Here is a 25,553-nt window from a genome sequence, read left to right on the forward strand (position 1 = left end):
TATTGGGCAGGTGATGAGTAGTGCCTGGTTTCCTCCAGACATGATCCTTAGAATTGAGGCCAAAAAGGTCAATCTTGCTTTCATCAGACCACAGAATCTTGTTTCTCACAGTCTTATAGTCCTTTAGGTGCTTTTCATGTGTCTATTACTGAGGAGAGGCTTCTTTCTTGCCACTCTGCCATAAAGTCCAGATTAGTGGAGTGCTGCAGTGATGGTTGACCTTCTGGAAGTTTCTCCCATCTGCACACAGGATCTTTGGCGCTCAGCCAGGTTGACCAATGGGTTCTTGGTCAGCTCTCTTATCAAGGCCCTTCTCCCCCAATTACTTCTTCCAAACTTCTTCCATTGAAGAATTATGGAGACCCCTCTGCTCTTGGGAACTATCAGTGCAGCAGATATTTTTTTGTACACTTCTCCAGATATGTGCATCCACACAATCCTGTTTCTGAACTCTACAGGCAGTTCTTTCCTCCTCATGGCTTGGTTCTTGCTCTGATATGCTTTGTCAGCTAGGAGACCTTATATAGATAGGAGTGTGTCTGTCCAAATCATGTCCAATCAAATGAATTTACCACATGTGGACTCCAATCAAAGTGTAGAAACATTTCAAAGATGATCTAGAGAAATGGGAGGCCTCAGAGCTAAATTTCAAGTGTCATTTCAAAGGGTCTGAATACTTATGTCCACTTGTGGGGTGTTGAGTATACAATAGTGGGAAAAAACTTGATTTTTTTTTTATTTTAGCACAAGGCCTCAACATAACAAAATTTGAAAAAAGTGAAAGGGTCTGAAGACTTTCCGAATGCACTGTATGTAGAAAAGTTGGTCAGATGACATGTTGACAACATTCTTTCTATATGATGACACATATCTCCTTTTAGTGTAGAGTGTGAATGAGTATGTACAGTGCTAAACTATTACATTTTTCATTGACATACTAAGAAATGAATAAGATGGTTATTGCTCTTGCATAATCTTTCTTGCACCTTGAACTTGATCAACCATGTGGGGGGGTGGTGTCACAGCCATAGTAACATTCAGCTGCACATGTTTTGGGCGGTGAAAGGTTCTCTTTAACTCCTTAACGCCGAAGGACGGATATATCCATCCTCAGCAGCTGCTAGTTCGCGCAGGAGGACGGATATATCCGTCCTGTGATCGCGCGGGTACTGACAGTTTACCCACGCGATCAGCGGCAGGAGCACGGCTGTTATACACAGCCTGGCTCCTGCTGCAACTGCCGGAATCGAAGCACGCTCCGATTCCGGCAGTTTAACCCATTAAATGCCGCTGTCAATAGTGACAGCGGCATCTAATGTGTTTGACAGAGAGAGGGAGCTCCCTCTGTCACCCGATCGGCGCCCCCGCAAACAAATCGCAGGTCGCCGTCGGGTTTCCATGACAGCCGGGGGTCTAACAAAGACCCCCAGGTCTGTCTTCAGCATCTGCCTGTTAGGCGATGCCGGAGGCATGACCTAACAGGTTGCCTGTCAGTTTTACACTGACAGGCAATAATGCTTTGGTATACGAAGTATACCAAAGCATTATATATGCGATCGGCACATCGCATAGTGAAGTCCCCTGGTGGGACTAAAAAAAAAATGTAAAACAGTTAAATAAAGTTTGTGAAAAAATAAAATAAAAAATTACAGTCAAAGTCAAATAAAACTACTTTTTTGGCCCGAAAAGTGGTTTTATTTAGTAAAACGGTCAAAACAAATCACACATACACATATATGGTATCCCAGCGATCGTAACAACTTGACCAATAAAATGAACATATTAATTAAACCGCCGGATGAACGGCGTCCAAAGAAAACGCAAAAAACAACGTCAAAATTCTCTCTTTTCTCCCATTCCCCCCATAAAAAATAAAATAAAAGTTAATCTATAAGTCCCATGTACCCCAAAATTGTACTAATGAAAACTACACATTGTCCCGCAAAAATCAAGCCTACGTACGGCCACATCGATGGAAAAATAAAAAAATGACGGCTCTTGAAATGCGGCGATGCAAAAACAAGTAATTTTTTTCTAAAAGGGTTTTTATTGTGCAAACGTAGAAAAAACATATAAAACCTTTACATATTTGGTATCCCCGTAATCGTGCCGACCCATAGAATAAAGTTAACATGTTATTTCTGCTGCATAGTAAACGGCGTAAATTTATAACGTGAAAATTAATGCTGGAATAACTGCTTATTTTCAATTCTCTCCTAAAATAAAGTTAATAAAAGTTAATAAATATGTTATAAGCATCTAAAAATGGTACAATTACAAAATACAACTCGTCCCGCAAAAAACAAGCCATTATACGGCTATGTCGATGGAATAAAAAAAGAGTTATGACTCTTGGAATGCGACCGTGAAAAAACAAAAAATAATCCTTGGTCATTAACGTGCAAAATGGCCCGGTCATTAAGGGGTTAAGCAATTTCATAAAAATAATAAAAGAAACCAAAAACGCTATAAAGCCATATATTTTAAGTAGTTCTCTGAGGAAAAACATTAAACATTTTCTAAACCATTGATGGCCCCCTCTATGCATAATAATAATAATAATAATAATAATAATAATAATAATAGTAAATAATAATAATAATCTTTATTTAAAGAGGCTCTGTCACCAGATTATCAAATCCCTATCTCCTATTGAATGTGATCGGCGCTGCAATGTAGATAACAGCAATGTTTTTTGTTTTTTTTAAAAACGATAATTTTTGCCCAAGTTATGAGCAATTTTATATTTATGCAAATGAGCTTTTTAATGGACAACTGGGCGTGTTTTCTCATTTTACCAACTGGGCGTGTATTGTGTTTTTACCAACTGGGCGTGTATTGTGTTTTTACCAACTGGGCGTGTATTGTGTTTTTACCAACAGGGCGTTGTGAATAGAAGTGTATGACGCTGACAAATCAGCATCATACACTTCTCATTGTTCCCACCCAGCTTCTTTCACTGCAGACACACAGCGTGACGTCACCCACAGGTCCTTCAACCTTGACGTCGGAAGAGAGAAGACACATCAGCTCCAGGTGTTAGAGGGTACAGTTGAATTTGCAGCAGCATCACCATGTGCAGGTAAGCATAGTAAACTCCCTAGAGACGAGCATATTAACCTTTTGGACGCCTAGAGCCGATGTATTTTCTTTGTCCGACGACAAGGTTGAAGGACCTGTGGGTAACGTCACGCTGTGTGTCTGCAGTGAAAGAAGCTGGATGGGAACGATGAGAAGTGTATGATGCTGATTTGTCAGCGTCATACACTTCTATTCACAACGCCCAGTTGGTAAAAACACAATACATGCCCAGTTGGTAAAACGAGAAAAGAGTTGTCCATTGAAAAGCTAATTTGCATAAATATAAAATTGCTCATAACTTGGGCAAAAATTATAGTTTTTCAAAAAAAATAATAACTTTGCTGTTATCTACATTGCAGCGCCGATCACATTCAATAGGAGATAGGGATTTGATAATCTGGTGACAGAGCCTCTTTAACCCCTTCCTGACATCTGCTGTATATATACGGCACACGTCGGGTGGGGGAGTATTTAGCAGGCTCATGGGCTGAGCCCACTCCGTAGGACGAGTGTGTCGGCTGTGCATTACCCTTCCAGGTAACGAGTGGGATTCCGCTCGAGCGCGATCACGCTAATTTAACTCGTTAAAGGCTGCAGTCAATAGCAACTGAAACCAGGGGGGTGACCCCCTGTAACGTTCCAACGGCCCCCGAGCGAGATCAGGGGGTGCTGATGGATGGCATGGCAGCCTGGGGTCTGCCATCTTTGTACTCCTATGAAGCCCGGCCTCCTTCATAGGAGACTGTCAGAATCACGATATACTGCAATACACTAGTATTGCAGTATATTGTGCAAGAGATCCAACTATTGCTGGTTCAAGTCCCCTAGGGGACACAGTAAAATAAATGTTTTTTTACTAAATAAAAAAAATAATTAAAAGTTCCCATTTCCCTTAAGCACAATGTAAAATATTAAACAATTAAAATATCTACAAAAATGGTATTGATGTGTCTGTAAAAGTCTGAATGATTACCATATATAATTATTTAGTCCGCATGGTGAATGCCGTAAAAAAATAAAACATTTAAAACGGCAGAATTGCTGTTTTGTGTTCACTTTGGTCTCCCACAAAAAATGAAATAAAAAGTGATCAAAAAGTCTCATGTGCCCCAAAATAGTACCAATATAATCTACAACCCAAAAAATAAGCCCTCATATCGCTCAATCGACGGAAAAATAAAAAAGTCATGGCTCTCAGATTATGGCAACAAAACTCAAATTTTATTTTTAACAATCAGTTTTTTTCTTGTAAAAGTAGTAAAACATTAAAAAAAAACTATATAAATTTGATATCGCTGTAATCGTATTGACCCACAGAATAAAGTTCACATGTAGTTTTTACCGCACGGTGAACTCCGCTAAAATAAAACCACCCAAAAGATTGAGGAATCAAAATTTTTTCCTATTCCACACCACAAATATTTTTTTCCAGTTTCCCACTACATTATATGGTACAATAAATGGTGCTGTGGAAATCTACAACTCGTCCCGCAAAAAAACAAGCCTTCATATCGCAATATTGATGGAAAAATAACAAAGTTACGGCTTTTGGAAGGTGGGGAGGAAAAAACGAAAGAGAAAATCCGAAATATAGCTGCGGCGGGAAGGGGTTAAATAGTGCCAATAAATTCTTCAGTGCTTTACAATTCCCATTATGCAAGCCAGGTAGAAAATATATAGTGTATTGTAGTTGGTGTTCCAACAAGGTCTCTATGATAACACTGCATCTGGCAGAAATCAGAAGAAAACATGTTGTCATCAGAATCTCTCAGTAGTGCAGCCTCAGGCTTTGGGTCTGTACTTTCAAGGAATCATATCTCAGCATATATTTAAGATATTAAATTAATTTTTCACATTTTCAATGTTTTTTTTGTTTGTTTGTTATGGTAGGTCTCCTGAAAGTCTTCTTATTTGACATTCACCTTGTGTATATAAAACCAGCTGCCACATGTCTTTTAGATGCATGTAAACTGTCCTGATCCTGGAGAAGACGGTGTTGGTTAATCAGCCTCTACTTAGAGCCAAATGCCAATACTGTCTGTGAAATAATTTAACAAACACATTCTGGCACTCACATCTATAAAAAGAAACAGTCCTGTAGAAAACAATAGATAGGTCACAATCACCTTGCATGCTGTCTATTTTTAGATTCACTAAACATTTCCAACTGAATTCATTATCTATTTAACCTTCCTTGCCCATTACTTTTATACACTCATTGCAGAACGAAAATGACTATCACATAATGAACGACCACTATGGACAGAATTATCTGATGAAGTGTCTTCCTGCCTTTTTAGTTAAATGTGACATTCAGAATGCTTTCAAAGAGGATAATAAGAACTAATTGTGTGCACAGATGGGTTGTCCCTGTATTAAGGTCACGGGATTCACTAGTGATATTGTCCTGACGTATTTAAGCATCAGACAGGACAGTTCTATCGTTCAGATTTTTAAATAATTTTATTAAAGAGTAGAGATGAGCGAACCGGGACAACCGAACCCGGTTTCGGTCCGAACTTCCGGAAAAGTTCGGTTCGCAGCGAATCCGAACTTCACCGGGTTCGGCCGAACCCGTTTTGACCGAACCCGGTCAAAAACATTATACAAATCGGCAGCCACTTATCTCTATCAATCACTGATAGAGAAAAGAGGCTGCTGATTAAAAATAAAATAAAAAGCATTTCATACGTACCCAGTCGTTGTCTTGGTGACGAGTCCCTCTTCTTCCTCCAGTCCGACCTTTTCTGACGCGGCAGCCTGTGATTGGCTGCAGAGGTCTCTGCAGCCTGTGATTGGCTGCAGAGGCCGCGGCAGCCTGTGATTGGCTGCAGCGCTCACATGGGCTGCATCGTCATCAAGGAATGTCGGGCCGGATGTCGAGAGGGACGCGTCACCAAGGCAACGGCCAGGAGACCGGACTGGAGGAAGCAGGGAGTTCCCGGTAAGTATGAACGTCTTTTTTTTTACAGGTACTGTGATCGGTAGTCACTGTCCAGGGTACTGAAACAGTTACTGCCGATCAGTTAACTCTTTCAGCACCCTGGACAGTGACTATTTAGGGTATGTGCACACACACAAATTACGTCCGTAATTGACGGACGTATTTCGGCCGCAAGTATCGGACCGAACACAGTGCAGGGAGCCGGGCTTCTAGCATCATAGTTATGTACGATGCTAGGAGTCCCTGCCTCTCTGCAGGACAACTGTCCCGTACTGTAATCATGTTTTCAGTACGGGACAGTAGTTCCACGGAGAGGCAGGGACTCCTAGCATCGTACATAAGTATGATGCTAGGAGCCCGGCTCCCTGCACTGTGTTCGGTCCGGTACTTGCGGCCGAAATACGTCCGTCAATTACGGACGTAATTAGTGTGTGTGCACATACCCTTACTGACGTCGCCTAGCAACGCTGCCGTAATGACGGGTGCACACATGTAGCCACCCGTCATTACGGGGCCTCATGCACACGAGTCGACCATAAAAACACCCGTTATCACGGGTCGTAATTACGACCCGAAATAGCGGGCCCATAGACTTCTGTTAGCCACGGGTACCTTCCCGTTTTCTCACGGGAAGGTGCCCGTGCCGTTAAAAAGATAGAACATGTTCTATTTTTTTTATTTTACGGGCCGTGCTCGTAATTACGACTCGTAATTACGAGCACGGCCGGCCACGGGCAGCCGGCCGCTTTTGCGAACCGTGCTGTCATTATAATTATAGCAGCACGGCCCGTAAAATAGAAAAATAGAACATGTTCTATTTTTCTAACGGCACGGGCAACTTCCCGTGAGAAAACGGAAAGGTACCCATGGGTAACAGAAGTCTATGAGCCCGTTATTGCGGGTCGTAATTACGACCCGCAATAACGGGTGTTTTTACGGTCGTGTGCATAATGGGAGCACGGCTCGGAAAAACGAACGGCTGCCCGTGCTCATCTCCTGAAATAATCTGTGCTGCCTTAAACTCTGTGGACAGGTCAGGATCCTGTTTCTTTTAAATGCTGCTAGGGAACCCGCTCGATCCACTATATAAGGCTACGCTACAGTGCAGCATTTAAAAGAAACAGGATCCTGACCTGTCCACAGAGTTTAAGGCAGCACAGAGTATTTCAGGAGATGAGCGTGCAGATTCAGTGCTGCTGTGAACTCTGCTCTTACCATTACGTAGCTCTCAGTCTGTTACCTCTCCTCCACTCCTGTCCTCAAGAACACCTTCACATGATTGGCAAGTCACCACGTAATGGTAAGAGCAGAGTTCACAGCAGCACAGAGTATTTCAGGAGATGAGCGTGCGGATCTTGTGCGTGGTGGTGACTTGCCAATCATGTGAACGTGTTATAGAGGACAGGAGTGGAGGAGATGTAACAGACTGAGCTACGTAATGGTAAGAACAGAGTTCACAGCAGCACAGAGTATTTCAGGAGAGGAGCGTGCAGATTCAGTGCTGCTGTGAACTCTGCTCTTACCATTACGTAGCTCTCAGTCTGTTACCTCTCCTCCACTCCTGTCCTCAATAACACCTTCACATGATTGGCAAGTCACCACGTAATGGTAAGAGCAGAGTTCACAGCAGCACAGAGTATTTCAGGAGATGAGCGTGCGGATTTTGTGCGGGGTGGTGACTTGCCACTTACTGTGAAGCGCCCCCTAGTTGTTGGTGAGATGCAACTTGATTACCAGCTTTCACAGAGGTGATCATAATCTGCAAAGTCCTTTCTCTTACTGCAGCAATCTCTTGTTTAGAATCATAATTGACTGCTTTTGAATATTTTTTTATGTAATGTATGTGTTTGTCATCTTAAACATTTTTTTAATATACATTTAGTAAAAATGACAAAATACATATATTACATAATAAAAACGGCTTCAAAGGTTTACATAGTCTTTAATGTTATATTATTAATTTTGACGTGAACTTTGAACAAGATTTGTGAGGTTAAGGCCTCATGCACACGACCGTAGCCATGTGCACGGCCGTGATTTTCGGGTCGGCCGGGGGCGGAGTGTCACCCGCAAGCCGCCCGCAAATCGCGGGCCATGCACATGGCCGTATACATTATATCCTATGCACCTGGACCGCAGAACACGGCTGTAATAAGACATGCCCGTTCTTTCTGAGGTCCGGGCTCCTGGGCCATGCACGGACCGTGGAAATCACGGTTGTGTGCATTGCCCCATAGAAATGAATGGGGCCGCAATCCTCCCGTGGATTTTCCCGTGGATTTTCGGGGGAATTTAGGGCGCAAAAGCACTTTCGTGTGCATGGTGCCTAAGCCATCAACATGTTCTGGCTGGTGAGGTTCCAGAAAAGAAAGTTTAAAAAGCCCTGGTCTTCACCACTGGTATAAAAAAAAGGTATGTTTGCTCCCTCCACCAGAATGGGTTAGGAGTTGGGATGCTGGTAGGTGGGAGCTGATGATAAGGATCCACACTGGGACACTGCCAGTGCTCCTCCCTGGTGCTGTGTGCTGGGGATAATTTGGCTGAGCAGTGCTGTCTGTTGCCCCTTACCCTCTGATGTTCCCACACAATCCTCCCCCCCCACACACATGTATATGTGCACAGCTGCAAGGTCCTCATTCACAGAAAGTGGTAGTGTGCAGTTCATGTCATAATAGAATATATCACAGGTTGTAGAAGTATATGTGACATTTTGAGCTACATACAGCTTGTAAAGATCGGGGTACAAATCCGGAGGATTTACCAATGTATACCTATACGGTATATAGGTATACAGTGGTATCTGTCGCCCATAGGCTCCCATGTATAAAAAACAAATACTTTTTTCGTGGTATGCCACTGGATAGAATAGCGTAGTCGACTGCAATATTTTATCAAGCGAAAAAAGTAAACTGACGTATACCTTACCTTGCAGACACATAGGATCGAGCTGTTATCAATCACATCTAAGTTCAAACAGGACCTGCTGTTACTGAACCCGTAAATACAAAGTAAATACAAAGTTGCACTAAATACACTGATACACTGTTTTATTTAAAAAAAACAACAACACACATTTGTATGTCCATCAAGTTCAACCAAGGAATGGGAGAAAAGGAAGGATATGTCATAAATATCAGATAGATGCGGGTCCCACCTCTGACCTCTGTAACCCGCACCTATCTCTAGAACGGGGCCCCCAAAACGCCGTTCTAGCTTTCTGTGCTCTCCTGGCCACTTGATTAGATGTGAGTTACAGAAACAGCGAAACTCGCTCAGCTACGCTGTTTCCGTAACTCCCATAGAACTGAATAGTAGTTACGGAAACAGCATAGCTCACATGCTACGCTGCTTCCATAACTGCTATTCACTACTTGAGGAGTTACGGAAACAGTTTAGCTCAGCAAGTTAGACTGTTTCAGTAACTTCACATGTAACCAAGTGGCTGCTGGTTCAAGTCTCCTTGGGGAATTAATAAAATGTGTTAAAAAAAAAAAAAGCATTAGATACATTTTCAGGAGAGTAAAAAAAATATTAAAAGTTCAAGTTCCCATTTTTCCCTAAGCACAATGTAAAAAATAAAATAATTTGGTATTGCTGCGTCCGTAGTAGCACAGCGGGATACTTAATCATACAAGCAGGTACATGTATAATACATGAAATGTAATAACCACAGATAAGGTTCAGAGACACATGTCTCCACACATGAACATGTCATTGACCCAACCAAATATAGAACGGGATGGCAACAAGCACTAAGTATTAGTATGTGTATAGCCAAATAGAAACCAGGAAATCCCCAAAAAATCGAAAAAGGTCCCAGAGACTATACCAACCCATATGTTGCATGGTTAGCCTGAAGTGAACTCCACACCCAGAGCCCCGACGCGCATTTCGCGGTAGCTTTTTCAAGGGGTACCCTTGAATCCCTAAGTATCCCGCTGTGCTACTACATTATATAGCACTGTTGAATATAGGTCATTCTTTGATTAGCCGTCTTGTTCTTCACATCAGTGTATTTTAATTGTTTGTGTATATTTTAGGTCCTGATGGCCAATATGTTTTTATGATTCATTGTAATAAAGGATTTATATATGTTCGCAAGGTACTAATTGTACTTGGTGTTATTTCTCCCTTTGGAGGAGGTGTGATCTGTGCTCACATATAGTTATGGGTATTTAATGTTTATTTTTTCTTGGATATGTGTGGACGTTTATTATAAACTTAAATAAACGAGTTTATTAAAAAATCGTTTGGCTTGTCTCAATATAGGTATTCATCAAGACATAATGTTATCTACGATGATGATGTATAAATCAGAGGCGTAGCTAGGTTCTCCAGCACCCGGGGCAAAGATTCAGTTTGGCGCCCCCCAACCTCTTTCCCGACATCACCTTCCCCCTCGCCATGTTTGTTTTCTCTACCAATCGACGTGTCATTTCTTTTTATGTAACGCGAGCATAAAAACATTTGTAAATTTTACAAGCAATAAGGTTCTATACACAACACCAGAACCAAGCTCAATACATGTATACAGCACCAGCACAAATACAGATCAATTTAGTGCAACCCCTGCCGTATAGGTATGTACGGCATAAAACTACAGCTCCCAGCATGGCCCTAACAATAGTAAGGATATGCTGGGAGTTGCTGTTTCACAAAAAATAAATCTTATCATAATCATACCACCCATCATCTCGCTGCAGATCATACAGTGACTACATTACTAGAGGCAGAATAAACATTTACATTAAGTGACTCACCGGTGACATCTCAGATTCTAGTTCTTTTTCTCCATCCAGTCCAGACCTCTATGATGACTTCTCCCGGTCACAGCGCATTTCTGCAGTTTGCCGCTCACATGTCTTCAGCTTCTCACTTTACCAACATTTCTGCACCTATAAATAAATATAAAGTTATCATTATACCACACACTACGCCCCTAAATATAATAGCGCCATACACTGCACCTCTAATTATAATAGCACCATACACCGTGTCCCACACACACACTGTGCCCCCTGTAGATAGTGCCTGCCATAGAGTCCCCTGTAGATAGTGCCCCCATATAGCCCACCCCTGTATATAGTGTCCCACAAATAACTCCCCCTATAGTGCTCTACAGATAGCCCACTCCTGTATATAGCCCAGCCCTGTATATAGTGTTCCACGTATAGCCCAACCCTGTATATAGCCCCCTGTATATAGTGCTCCATGTATAGCCCAACCCTGTATATAGCCCCCTGTATATAGTGCTCTACAGATAGCCCACCCCTGTATATAGCCCCCTGTAGATATAGCCCAACCCTGTATATAGCCCCCCTGTAGATATAGCCTACCCCTGTATATAGTGCTCCACAGATAGCCCAACCATGTTTGTAGCCCCCCTGTAGATATAGCCCACCCCTGTATATAGTGCTCCACATATAGTCCACCCCTGTATATAGTGTTTCACAGATAGCCCACCCCTGTATATAGCCCTCTTGTACATATAGTCCACCCCTGTATATAGTGCTCCACAAGATAGTCCACCCCTGTATATAGTGCTCCACAGATGGCCCACCCCTGTATATACTATATACAGGGGTGGGCCATCTGTGGAGCACTATATACAGGGGTGGACTATATGTACAAGGGGGCTATATACAGGGGTGGGCTTTCTGTGGTGCACTATAGGGGGAGCTATTTGTGGGATACTATATACAGGGGTGGGCTATATCTACAGGGGGACTATATCTACAGGGGGACTATATCTTCAGGGGGACTATATACAGGGGTGGGCTATATCTACTGGGGACCATATCTACAGGGGGACCATATCTACAGGGGTGGGCTATATACAGGTGTGGGCTATATACAGGGGGACTATATCTACAGGGGTGGGCTATATCTACAGGGGGGCTATATCCACAGGGGGGCTATATCCACATGGGGGCTATATCCACAGGGGGGCTATATCTACAGGGGTGGGCTATATACAGGGGTGGGCTATATCTACAGGGGGACTATATCTACAGGGGTGGGCTATATCTACAGGGGGGCTATATCTACAGGGGGGCTATATCTACAGGGGTGGGCTATATCTACAGGGGGGCTATATCTACAGGGGGGCTATATCTACAGGGGGCTATATACAGGGGGACTATATCTACAGGGGTGGGCTATATACTATATAGCCCCCCTGTAGCTATAGCCCACCCCTGTATATGGTGCTCCATAGATAGCCCACCCCATTATATAGCCCCCCCTGTAGATAGACACCCCCCCTCGTAGATAAAGCTCCCCCCCCCCCGTGTAGACAAAGTCCCCCTGTAGATACAGCCACACTTTTCTTACAAATTAAATTACAAAAAAAACAAAAAACAATTCAAACTCACCTTAATCCCGCTCCCACGCCGTCCGGCAGCCATGGAGACCTGCTCTCTTCTGCACAGGTCTCCAGGGGGTTGAACGCAGCATCTATGAAAGGCGCTGATTGGCTGTGTAGGATGACTTTGCCTGTCAGTCAGTCAGCGCCTTTCATCATCGGAAGCTTCACTGGTACAAAAGGTACCAGTTGCTTCATTCGTGGAAAGGCGCTGAATGGCCGGGCACGGAACATTGCTTCTAATTGTACCTGTGTCCTTGCGACACAGGTACAATTATAGTGCAGGAGGTGGCGCTGGCGCCCCCCTCTAAGCTGCGCCCGGGGCACATGCCCCGCCTGCCCCCCCTAGCTACGCCCCTGTATAAATATATGGCATATGGAATAATTTTTTATGTATGTTAGTACCTTCAATTTTAAGGAAACCTAGTAAAAGTTATATTTTACATATACAAGCTCCGGATCTACTTTATTTTCTTTATAATTATATAAACGGAGAACTGTCAATCTTAAGTCCGGGTGGTCGACTCCTAAACTATACCATCAAAATGTATTTGTAAAGTAGTAAAATTATATCCCTGTCCCACTAGTCGATGCCTGATTTAATACACCCAGACCCTTCTCAACAAGTGACTCCCCCAGTATAGCTCCCCCTAGGAAATATGATTCATGCAGATTATTAGTACCTAGATGAATAACTTTACATTTATCCACATTGAAAATCATTTGCCAAGTGGATGCCCAAACACTGAGTGTGTCCATGTTGGCTTGTAATTTATGAACATCTTCTATAGACTGAACAATACTACATAGCTCAGTGTCATTTGCAAACATAGAAATACTGCTATTAATCACATCCCCTATATCTGAATAATAGTTGTCCCAGCACGGAACCCTGAATAATAGTTGTCCCAGCACGGAACCCTGGGGTACACCACTTATAGCCGGTGACCTTTCAGAGTAGGAATCATTGACCACAACTCTCTGGATATGGTCCTTGAGTCAATTTTCAATTCAATTACAAAACTATACTTTCTAAACCTATAGTCCTTAATTTACCCATTGGGCGTCTCTGAGGGACAGTGTCAAATGCCTTTACAAAGTCCAAAAACAATATATCCACGGCTGTCCCTCTATTCAGGGTTCTACTCACCACCTCATAAAAAATAAATTAGGTTGGTTTGACAACTTCTGTCCTTTCCGTGCTGGCTTTCACTTGTTATACTATGTTAAAGGGAACCTGTCACCAGCATTTCACCTATTGAGCTCTACTCACTCCTCGCTGGCCGATGCTATAAAAAGTTAATTGGCGTTATCCCCTTTCCTAAACTCCTCCTCCGACAGTAAATAACGGACTCCAAACATTTTGCGCCTTTTATGGTAATAAAAGTCTCGTTCGTTCTTCTTCTTATGCCCGCCCACTACCGAATACTGGCCCACCCTGAATGCCATCAATCGTAAGTAAGCTGCCAATCAAAAGTAAGGAGGCAGGGTTAACTCGGAAAGGCTAGAGGAATGAAGATATGACTCTTTTCAAATAAAGATTTGACTCTTTTATGCTCATTAGCATACGGTGTGGGAACACTAAAAAACTGAATACTAAAGGTACAGAGCCTACTAAGAAGATAATTACTGGTTACATAAAAATTATTTTTCACCCACTTCCACCAGGTATTGCTAGTTTAATAAGTGAAATGCTGGTGACAGGTTCCCTTTAAGCTTACTGGTCTATAATTACTTGGTCTATAATTACTTGGTCTATAATTACTTTTTGAAAAAGGACACCAAATTTGTCCTGTCACAGTCACTTGGCACTATACTAGTTATAACAGTCACCACAGCTCCCACAGTTCCCCGCCGCCATATACATAGCTCCCGGATGATGCCTCATATTCTACTGTTCGCGGGCTCCTTACTGCCACTCTATTCCTGTGTCTCGTGCACATCCTAGTGCACGTGCTGGCCCCTGTGTCAAATCCCTTGGTGACACAATGGGTTCATACCATCCTGTGTAGGCCCTGTAACACCAGTCGCTAGAGAATCTCTAAATATTATGAACATGGGTACAGAAATAACTGAACTAAGTTTTTTTACAACTCTTGGCTGTTACCTATCTGGTCCCGGAGCCTTGTGCACATGTATTTTATTTAACTTAGCTTGGACCATAGCTACATTCAGCCAATTCAATATATTAATTGATTGATGTATTAACAGCACTGCTTTTCTTTTTGTATTTTTGCTAATTTTATTAGCTTTTTACAGGTTTTATTAATTTCTTTATCATTTTCAAAGTTTAAAGCTGTAGCCTTAGATTTATGTTTTTTTAATGAGCATTTTTTTGTAGTTTATCACCCTTTTTACAGCAGGTATAGGCCATGTGGGGCTTAATTTTAGTCATAAATACTTGTTACCTATAGGAATAAATCTTGAGGTACATTTATTCAAAATAGATTTTAAGCACTCCTATTTAGCAATTGTTCTGTGACATTAGTTTTTCCCAGTCTTTGTCCTGAAGTGCAGACCGCAAACTGGAAAAAATGGCGTTCTTAAAAATAAGTGCTTTTGTCCTCCCTTTTTTTTTTTTACAGTTTAGGAAAAATAAATGTATATTGTGATCACTATTGCCAAGGTTTAAATGAATAGTGACATTCGCAACAAACTCTGCATTGCTTGAAATTACTAGATCTAACAGATCTAACATCACTTCTTGTGAGCTCTTCCACACACTGGCCCAAATACATGTTGAGGAATTTTCTCCCCTTTGCAGTTGAAGCTGAAACATGACCCCAATTAATATCCCTGTAATAAAAATCTCTACAGTACCAGCCTCTGGAGCCAACTCCATTTGTTTATATAGCTAACCTTCCAACTCAGTGATGCTGAGGGTTCTATAGATTACACCAAAAATTACTTTTTCCGTTTTTACCTCCTTTTTTAATTCCACCCCCAAAGTTTCATCATCCTCGCAATCATAACCCACTATTGCCTCTTTCACACTCACCTTCATATCACGTCTAAGACCTTGTAATAATAGATTCCCCAATGCCATTTCTTATTCTTCCACAATTGTCATTTGACATCCTACCGTATGGTTGCCTAGGCAACTGGACCTCCCGCGGTCACTTTCAAACCCCTGGCGGAAAACGTGGTCAGCAGCATAACTGGTGGCACCTTTAAAGATTTTTGTTGGACTCCTATTATTCCAGATTCACCTATTACACAGTATTTGAATTATTGCTGCATTTTTTTACGGAATAAAGTTATTTAATAACCCAAAAAGTTAAGTATTTTCCCCTTTGAACTTCATCAGTGTTTGGACCACTTCTGTCAGCAATAATTGTAACTAATCCCATACAAGCAATTTCGCCTTGCTTTATCATGCTTAGGATTCATGACTGATTTCAGCTTTTATCACCATGGTCTGGGTTTAGCTACAAAGAATGAATCATGTATTTAGCATCAATCCTCTTATTCAATAGAGATAATTCCACAGAAGTTACATGCCATTTTATAACTCATGCTGTGACAGCTGTTCCCTATAATTAACTGTTTAGCCGATGATTGCAATAATTTTCATACTAAGTCAAAAATAGGACTAATGATGTTCAAATGTAAAAAATACCACATTTGCTCCAAATTAATTGAAATATACAGGACTGACCTGTTTAACATTTGTCTGCTTTCTGCAGATTTTGTTTAGCTTTCGACATTTTACAGGAAAGACCAGCAGCATATAATTTAACTTTACAGTGAAATCATTGATGCCAGGAAAATGCTGCCAATAAATAACTATTTTCATGTGCACCTGTTGCTTCTAAACCATTTGTACATTTCAGCATTTTTAAATGGGACCATTATTTAAAATATCTTGGATCTAATGACAAAACTGAAATTTTAACTCATTACTTCATTACTGGCAGGTATAAATTACATATGTAACGAAACGTGTGAATTACATTTAACCATATACCAAGAGAGGAGATGGCAAAGTTGTGGCAAGCAAAAGCATCTTTCTAATGCTATCAATAGGTAGTTATCTACTCAGTAAGACAAATGTCTTCCTTCAGAATAAGGGTATTAACTAACTATAGGCACCATCTGTGCACAGATCTCCATTGGTCTATTGACATAGTAATCATGGGTGAAGTTTATTAGTCTTTCAGAACACACATCTGCCCACAAGGAAAAGAGCCGGCGTTTCACATGTATCTTTTCAAGCATGGACCTTTCTGGAGTGGGTATGTGTCGTAGGACAATTGTAATTACTTTATCAAAACAGATAAAAAAAATACCCCTGAGAGTCCAAACTTTGGTAGTGAGTACAGTAAGTATGTGCTATCTGTTGGTCAATGGAAGATTCAGCAGTCTCATTTTGGTCAAGTGGACCTGTAAACCCTGGTGGTTTGGTGGCCATTTGTCATCCTATCCATTTAGCTACTAGCTACTACAAAGTAGAAAAGTCTCCTTGGACCTACTGTAAGAGCATGTTCACATGGCTAATTTTCCTGCAAACATTCAGTTTCAAGATCCTGATGGTCTATGATGCAGTCAACATTCTGGTGGTCAATGAAACAATAGTAGTGATGTAACATTCAATGCCCAGTCCCTTGTGGTTATTGCAGATATCGAGTGCCTAGTGATATATGGCACATTCATAAACCATGAAATGAATGGAACAGTTTATTGTCAGGTCTCTCGAGCTCAGTGGTTCAGTCAGCATTTGCTATTGTACCTGTTAGTCAGTAAAACATCCAGCAATCTGATGTGTTATGGTCTAGAGGTGGTTGTAATCCAACAGTTAAATATAATAAACCCTGGCGGTCAAGGGAGGACATCTCAGCTTTCCTGACATACAACACTGTGAGGCAGTACAACTTCTTATGTGGAAATGTAGTGGGTGTACAATACATAGTAACATAGTTACATAGTTGACAGGGTTGAAAAAGACACCAGTCCATCAAGTCCAACCTATAATCCTACCGTGTTGATCCAGAGAAAGGAAAAAAAAAAACATGTGGTGGATGTCAATTGCCTCATTAGGGGAAAAATTCCTCCCCGACTACAAATATGGCAATCAAAATAAATCTCTGGATCAACGTCCCATCTCCAAAATCTAGTACAGATAAGTTGTGATACTATATTTTTTAAAAGAGGCATTCAGGCCCTCCTTAAACTTGCTCAATGAACCAACCATCCTAACATGCTGTGGCAGAGAGTTTCATAATCTCACTACTCTAGCAGTAAAGAATCCCCCACATTGTACGTACAACCAAGCTTGAATTTAATAAATAATGAAATGGAACAGCACTCCAGAAGTTGGGGATGCTTCAAGTGATTTTATTTAACACTTTATACTCAGAACCATGAAACCCCGCTGGTGCAATATTAATACAATAGCTACGTTTCGGGTATAATTGACACTTCATCAGGAAAAATTAGATTCTCATTGAAGAAAAAGACCCACGTTGAAAGTAAATTTTGAAAAAAACTTGTTTCCAATGAAGATAGTTTATCGCAGAGGTGGGTTTTTCTTCAGTGAGAATCTAATTATGCCTGATGAAAAGTCAGATGTACCCAAAACAAAGTGATTATATTGATATTGAACCAGCGGTGTTTCATGGTTCTCAGTATAAAGTGCTAAATAAAATCACTTGAAGCATCCCCAACTTCTGGGGAGCTATCCTGACATATCTGTTTTAGTAAAAACTTTCATTCTCCATTATATAATAATGCTGGGGCTCTGGGCGTTACCATTGCCTTTGTCAATAGGGCATGTCATTACACAGTGTGATACTGTAAGCTCTGATAGGACAGCGTCAGGCCAGTTTCACACAAAGTAATTCGGGTGTATTGCTGTGCTCATATTATAGCTAGAAATCCCTGTCCAAACATGGGTTTGAAGCTGGCCTTAGAGTGTATAGGGGCACACCTCAATGAAAATGGAAATGGTAGCACCCAGCAGTCAATTTATTTATACATTTTAGGAGGAATAAAAGAGGAACCGCACAATTTAGAGTTCTAAGAAAAGATGTTCTAAAATTGTTATTTTATAGGGAATGCAAGTATTTAAAGGGTAACTAAACGTTCAAGAAACTTCTGACATGTTATAGTAACATGTCATAAGTTTTGATTGGTGGGGGTCCGAGCACTGAGACCACCACAAATCACTAAAAGAAGCAACAGAAGCTCTCATGTGAGCGCGAAGCCGCTTCGTTTCTATTCGGCTTTTTCCGGAAAGCCGATGTAGCGGTGTACGGGCTCAGAGACTCATATTGAGCCCATACACCGCTACATCGATTTCCGGAAAAAACGCTTCTATCGCTTCATTTTAGTCATCAGTGGGGGTCTCAGTGCTCGGACACCCACCAATTCAAACATATGACATGTCACTATGACATGTCAGAAGTTTGTTGAACGTTTAGTTACCCTTTAATAGAACAAATATGTCAGGAGAGCCGAGAGGTCCTTTGTACAAAGTCAACACGTTATCGGGAATGAGTTTTAGCCTCTGGATGTAAACAACAATATTTCTGTTAATCTGTCACATTTCTGCCTCATTTAAATGACCGCATCTAGAAATGACATGTCACTCCTTTTTTTTCTGCGTTGCTGTTTTCAATTCCACGTGCCAAAAATTCTGCTTCGTATGAAGAAGGGATTCCACGTGAATTTTACTCTTTGTGAACAAGGCCCTAATGTTGCTAATGTCTTTGGAGATTGTTGATAATAATAATAATAATAATAATAATAATAATAATAATATTAATAATTAAATCTGTTTAAATATGCAGTATCATATTTTATCCCATGATAGGTGCCAAAAAACAGAAAAAAGAGGCTACACATGATTTTACATATTGTGGGTGAAGTATTTCATATTCTATAATTCTAATGTACTGTATAATCTTTATAATAAGCAATGCATTAGACAATTAATAAACATGCAATAAAAAAGGAAATTCACTCTTAGATAGAAAAAATAAATAAAAAGCAATATCCAATGCACCACATTTTGTGTTGAGATTTTTTTATTGATAAAAAGGCAAGAAACTTGCATTACTATAATTGATTTTGTTACACATAGCATGTAAAGGGCTCACTAGAAATTGTTCCCCATAGTTGTTTTTTTCCTGCAGGGGAAAACATTGGTAATAGTCCACCTCTCTGTGAACACTATGTGTTCTGTGGCTTAAGACACTGGTGACTCATACTAAACGGACTGTATGGTAGAATCAGTGTACTAGGGTTGTACAGAAATACAGTTTTAGAAAATAAGTTGCGTTCCACACGCCTGTGCTTCCATCTCATTACTAGTATATTTTATGCCAATGTGCATATATAACTTACTGTACATTCAGTGATAGCGTCCAAATATGACCACAGCATGTTACTGCCCAGTATCTCTAACTGTAGTTATGGATCTGTCGAAAAACTAGTACATTGCCCCTACTATATATATATATATTTGTACACACACACATATATATATATATATATATATAAACATATATATATATATATATATGTATATATATACAAATATATATCTATGTATATATGTGTATATATATATATATGTATATATATATATATATATATACATACACATGGTTGCTTAGGGAGGAAAATGGAAAGTAGAATTGATATTAATTTTTTACTGCATTGCTTCAGCCGTTATATTTTATATTAAACCAATACCAGTTTTGCATAATGGTTACTAACCTATAAAAATAAATCAGTTAACCCAGTCATTTGTCATATTCTAAAGAACGATCGAAGTTAACTAAGTATTACACAGTTTAAAGTTAAGCCTTTATTTTCTTAGAAATTAAAAAAATAAATATTTCAATATTAAATAGTGAAATGCATTCTAAGTTATGATAATGTACTACGTAGTTAATTAAGTTGATTGGAATACCATCAAAGAGACAATTGCGTACCATTCAGACAAAGATTATCTTGTATTGTTGTATTGTTTCTTAACAGCGGCAAAAAATTAGCTACTGTATATATTCTCAAAAAGGCAAAAAGGTTTACAACAAGCATTAGAACTAAACTGGTTTGTTCTAATGAAATCTGATCTATTACCAAAATCTTATCTCAGTCTTTGATACATTAGATCAGGAGTAGGCAGCGTGTGGCTTTCCAGCTCTTGTAGGACCAAATCACTTGGCGTTTTTCTGCTATTTTCTGGCTAAACCACATATTGCCTAAGCCTGCATCAAATACTATACCACAGTGCTAATGTCATCAGCTTCATCAGGTTTTTTTTGCCTGCTTGGCAGGGATTTCAAGTATTCAAGATGTCGTCTTGCATCCTCTTGATTTTGCCGTACATAGTATACCACATATGATATCACCATGGTGAACCAGCCAAACATAGTGACCAACATGGCATAATCTGTTGTCCTTTTGGGAAGATTGCAAAGATCAGCATCATTAGCATTAGTCAGGAATGCCCGTCCCGCATGTTCATCTAGCACGGCAGTTTTGCAGATAACATTGCTAGCAGTCTCGTGATTAGATGCCATGCTTCGTAGAACCTGCTGAAGAGTACAGTCACAATGCCAGGGGTTGTTAGCAATCCGGGCCCTTGCCTTCAAGTTATTGAAAGCATTTTCATGGACGCTTACAATCTGGTTATCTGACAGATCTAGAGTCTGCAAGGTCTCCGCTACACCTTTAAAAGAATGTTCATCTATAAATTCAATGGCGTTTTTGGATAAGTTGAGAACTTTTAGTTGATGGAGATCTTTAAAAATCTCGTTAGGGATAGAGGTTATCTGATTGGAGTCTAGGTAGAGTAAAACAGTTTCAGGAGGAATGTCTCTAGGTATTTCCTTGAGATTTGCATTACTGCAGCTGACATTTAAGCCTCCGGAATGAGAGCACAGGCAGCCTTTGGGACACATACTGGCAGAATGAAAGCACAGTATCATCAGAACAAAGCTTTGTAGGAGCAGACACATGGAGAGGGAGCGTGTTAGCCACAGGTCTACCAAATTCATGCTTAGATGTCAGCATAATAACATGACTACTCCTCATTTACCCAAAAGAAGTAATAAAGGATGCGCCAAAGCATAGATGCAGCTTCATTTTTTAGAGTTCTTTGAATGAATGACTGTAGCACTCATCAGTTCAGGGAAGGCACCTAAAAGAGAAAAAAATACAGCAGTCAATTTTGATTGAAATTTGTATACCTGCAATCACTTCATATATAATATATAAACTTCTTATTATAAGAATATCTATTACAGTCAGGATAAATGAGGTTGTATGAGGGGGTGATTACTCACAATCTTTTTATAATTTGTTAAATTTTTTCTTTATTTTATGTTCCCCCATAAATGAAGTACTGCAATTTATTATGCCAATATCTGTCATCTGCTAAGTTCTAGCATTAATCTTGTTTTGAATGGTCATCTCCTGTAACACTGCCAGCCACTGTTCACTACTTTGTCAAGTCTGGCCACTGGCAATCCGCTAAAGGGTCATTAGAAATTGGCAGGTAAAGAACATTATGATAGAATGTATTTTTGTTTGAAGAAAAAGGGAAGATTAACCTAGTTTACACCATAGCTGACCCACATAAGTTTATAAAAAATTTATTAATTTATTAATTTACAATATAAAAATGCATTTTTTATAACTGATATATAAATTCACAGTTACACTTTTTCCTTCAAAGAGTTGTCTCATAAAGACAACACCAGTGCATATTAAGAGCATAAGGATGTCATCGTGGGGGACCTCACCGTGAGCCTGATCAGAAAGGGCAGCTCTGGTGGACTTGCCATATATTCATCTGAACGGCCGTCATGTAGTTCTATATTTACTCAGCATCGGCCACTGCAGAGGACATGTCAGGTTGGCCATGTTGGCAGTGTTTGCCAGGGTTGTGTCCAATGTGGAAGGGACAAAAAAAATGTCGACAGCACACTGCGAACAATAACGTAACCTAAACCGGTAAATATAAATAAATATGCATTACTACTAAATCTACTTACAATAGGGAGGTTCTTAGTGCACATTTCGATCAAAAAGTGTTTGCCCACCCGCCATGACAAGGCGTCCTCCATAGGTGGGAACCTACGCTGCACATACACCCAGAACTGGGACTAAGCCTACATATACACTACCGTTCAAAAGTTTAGGGTCACTTAGAAATTTCCTTATTTTTGAAAGAAAAGCACAGTTTTTTTCAATGAAGATAACATTAAATTAATCAGAAATGCACTCTATACATTGTTAATGTGCTAAATGACTATTCTAGCTGCAAACGTCTGGTTTTTAATGCAATATCTACATAGGTGTATAGAGGCCCATTTACAGCAACCATCACTCCAGTGTTCTAATGGTACATCTAATGGATGATTAGAAAACACTTGAAAACCCTTGTGCAATTATGTTAGCACCGCTGTAAACAGTTTTGCTGTTTAGAGGAGCTATAAAACTGAACTTCTTTTGAGCTAGTTGAGAATCTGGAGCATTACATTTGTGGGTTCGATTAAACTCTCAAAATGGCTAGAAAAAGAGAGCTTTCATGTGAAACTCGACAGTCTATTCTTGTTCTTAGAAATGAAGGCTATTTCATGCAAGAAATTGACAAGAAACTGAAGATTTCCTACAACGGTGTGAACTACTTCCTTCAGAGGACAGCACACACAGGCTCTAACCAGAGTAGAAAGAGAAGTGGGAGTCCCCGCTGCACAACTGAGCAACAAGACAAGTACATTAGAGTCTCTAGTTTGAGAAATAGACACCTCACAGGTCCTCAACTGGCAGCTTCATTAAATAGTACCCGCAAAACGCCAGTGTCAACATCTACAGTGAAGAGGCGACTCCGGGATGCTGGCCTTCAGGGCAGAGTGGCAGAGAAAAAGCCATATCTGAGACTGGCTAATAAAAGGAAAAGATTAATATGGGCAAAAGCACACAGAAATTGGACAGAGTAAGATTGGAAAAAAGTGTTATGGACAGACTAATCGAAGTTTGAGGTGTTTGTATCACACAGAGGAACATTTGTGAGACGCAGAACAACTGAAAAAATGCTGGAAGAGTGCCTGACGCCACCTGTCAAGCATGGTGGAGGTAATGTGATGGTCTGGGGTTGCTTTGGTGCTGGTAAAGTGGGAGATTTGTACAAGGTAAAAGGGATTTTGAATAAGGAAGGCTATCACTCCATTTTTGCAACGCCATGCCATACCCTGTGGACAGCGCTTGATTGGAGTCAATTTCATCCTACAACAGGACAATGACCCAAAGCACACCTCCAAATTATGCAAGAACTATTTAGGGAAGAAGCAGGTAGCTGGTATTCTATCTGTAATGGAGTGACCAGCGCAGTCACCAGATCTCAACCCCATAGAGCTGTTGTGGGATCAGCTTGACCGTATGGTACGCAAGAAGTGCCCATCAAGCCAATCCAACTTGTGGGAGGGGCTTCTGGAAGCATGGGGTGAAATTTCTCCCAATTACCTCAGCAAATGAACAGCTAGAATGCCAAAGGTCTGCAATGCTGTAATTTCTGCAAATGGAGCATTCTTTGACGAAAGCAAAGTTTGAAGGAGAAAATTATTATATGAAATAAAAATCATAATTTCTAACCTTGTCAATGTCTTGACTATATTTTCTAGTCATTTTGCAACTCATTTGATAAATATAAGTGTGAGTTTTCATGGAAAACACAAAACTTTTGAACGGTAGTGTATATATATAAAAATATATATGAATGTGTGTGTGTGTGTGTGTGTCTGTGTGTGTGTGTGTCGGTATTACCCTCATATTCAGAGTGTAAAAATAGTGAAAAAGCTTTACTAAGCAAAATGTGCCAATATTCTGTCACAAATTGTTAATTAAGTTCCAGTGATGACAGTAATACTCTTATTTATGTTTCTTCTCCATGTGCTTCATATATATCAGACAGACACATTAGTTCCACATCTGAATGCTCTCTGGTCAACATTTGCATACTGTATGCATTTTTCCAGTCCCTTTTTACACAAATGCCCTAATATATACTGATATACTGTGTAATCTACAGGGAACAATTATTGATTTATGGAATAATTGTATCTTGTCACCAGCTGGCTGCCGTTAGTAGGCAATATCTGTGATGCATTAACATTTATGGAACCTGAATTGCCATGAAATCTCAAGAGCCAGTTCCCTTTGAAATGACTCAAATAAAACATAAAACATGCACAGATACGGATATGCACAACTGATCACATTTTCTTACTCTATAACGTAAATGACCACTGGACACCTCACATAACCCTCCCTCCCTTCCTCGCATTGTTGCTTTGCAGTGCTGGGGTCCTGGTTTTAAATCTGACCAAAGACAACATCTGCATGGAGTTTGAACCCCAATGGGGACAGTCAGTAATGACAACTTCTGTACAGTGCTGTGTAATATGTTGGCGTTATATAAGCAACAGAAATGAATCCATTCATCCATGGAGAAAAATCAGACCACAGTACTTAATTAGCAAGTGGATTTATTCCAACACCAAAGGCTATATAGCACAGCTCAGACGCATAGGCAAGCTTTTGGGCGTCAAGTGTCCTTTCTCAACCCATTGAACATGACATCCATTCATAACAAGTGGGCATACATGCAGTGACGGGGGTTAAAAAAGCTATTTCTGTTCAATTACCATGACAACATGTAAACAAGGAACATACTTTCTTTACATTGCATTTACCCGTAACACTTGTGCGAACAAAAGGCATTTATGAATTTATATACATGTTATTCAGTCATGGTTATTACAAGATATCGTTACTCGGATATATAAAGGATTATTATAAAAACAAATATTAATGGTCTTAAAAAAAAGTCATAAATGGTGCTACTTGAAAAGTCTTGTTTCTTCTTTCTTAGAAGGACCCCCTCTATGGTGTTTCTATGTTCCAATAAGGGTTTTGATGATACAACCACTTTAAAGAGACTCTGTCACCACATTATAAGTGCCCTATCTCCTACATAAGGAGATCGGCGCTATAATGTAGGTGACAGCAGTGCTTTTTATTTAAAAAAACGATCTATTTTTACCACTTTATTAGCGATTTTAGATTTATGCTAATGAGTTGCTTAATGCGCAAGTGAGCGTATTTTTACTTTAGACCAAGTGGGCGTTGTACAGGGGAGTGTATGACGCTGAC

General features: G+C 40.2%; 1 protein-coding gene across 1 annotated transcript in view; it reads right to left on the reverse strand.

Annotated features, from left to right (window-relative positions):
- Window positions 1–19,995: 19,995 nt before the first annotated feature.
- LRRC3B (leucine rich repeat containing 3B) overlaps window positions 19,996–25,553 on the reverse strand; it is a 249,786-nt gene continuing 244,228 nt past the window's right edge. The window contains exon 2 of the mRNA XM_075828612.1: window positions 19,996–21,537. Coding sequence (XP_075684727.1) covers window positions 20,615–21,394 — 780 coding nt within the window. The 5' untranslated portion in view covers window positions 21,395–21,537 and the 3' untranslated portion in view covers window positions 19,996–20,614. The remainder of the gene's footprint in view (window positions 21,538–25,553) is intronic.

Source organism: Rhinoderma darwinii, chromosome 5 (genome assembly GCF_050947455.1).
Source record: "Rhinoderma darwinii isolate aRhiDar2 chromosome 5, aRhiDar2.hap1, whole genome shotgun sequence".
Taxonomy (NCBI): Eukaryota; Metazoa; Chordata; class Amphibia; order Anura; family Rhinodermatidae; genus Rhinoderma; species Rhinoderma darwinii.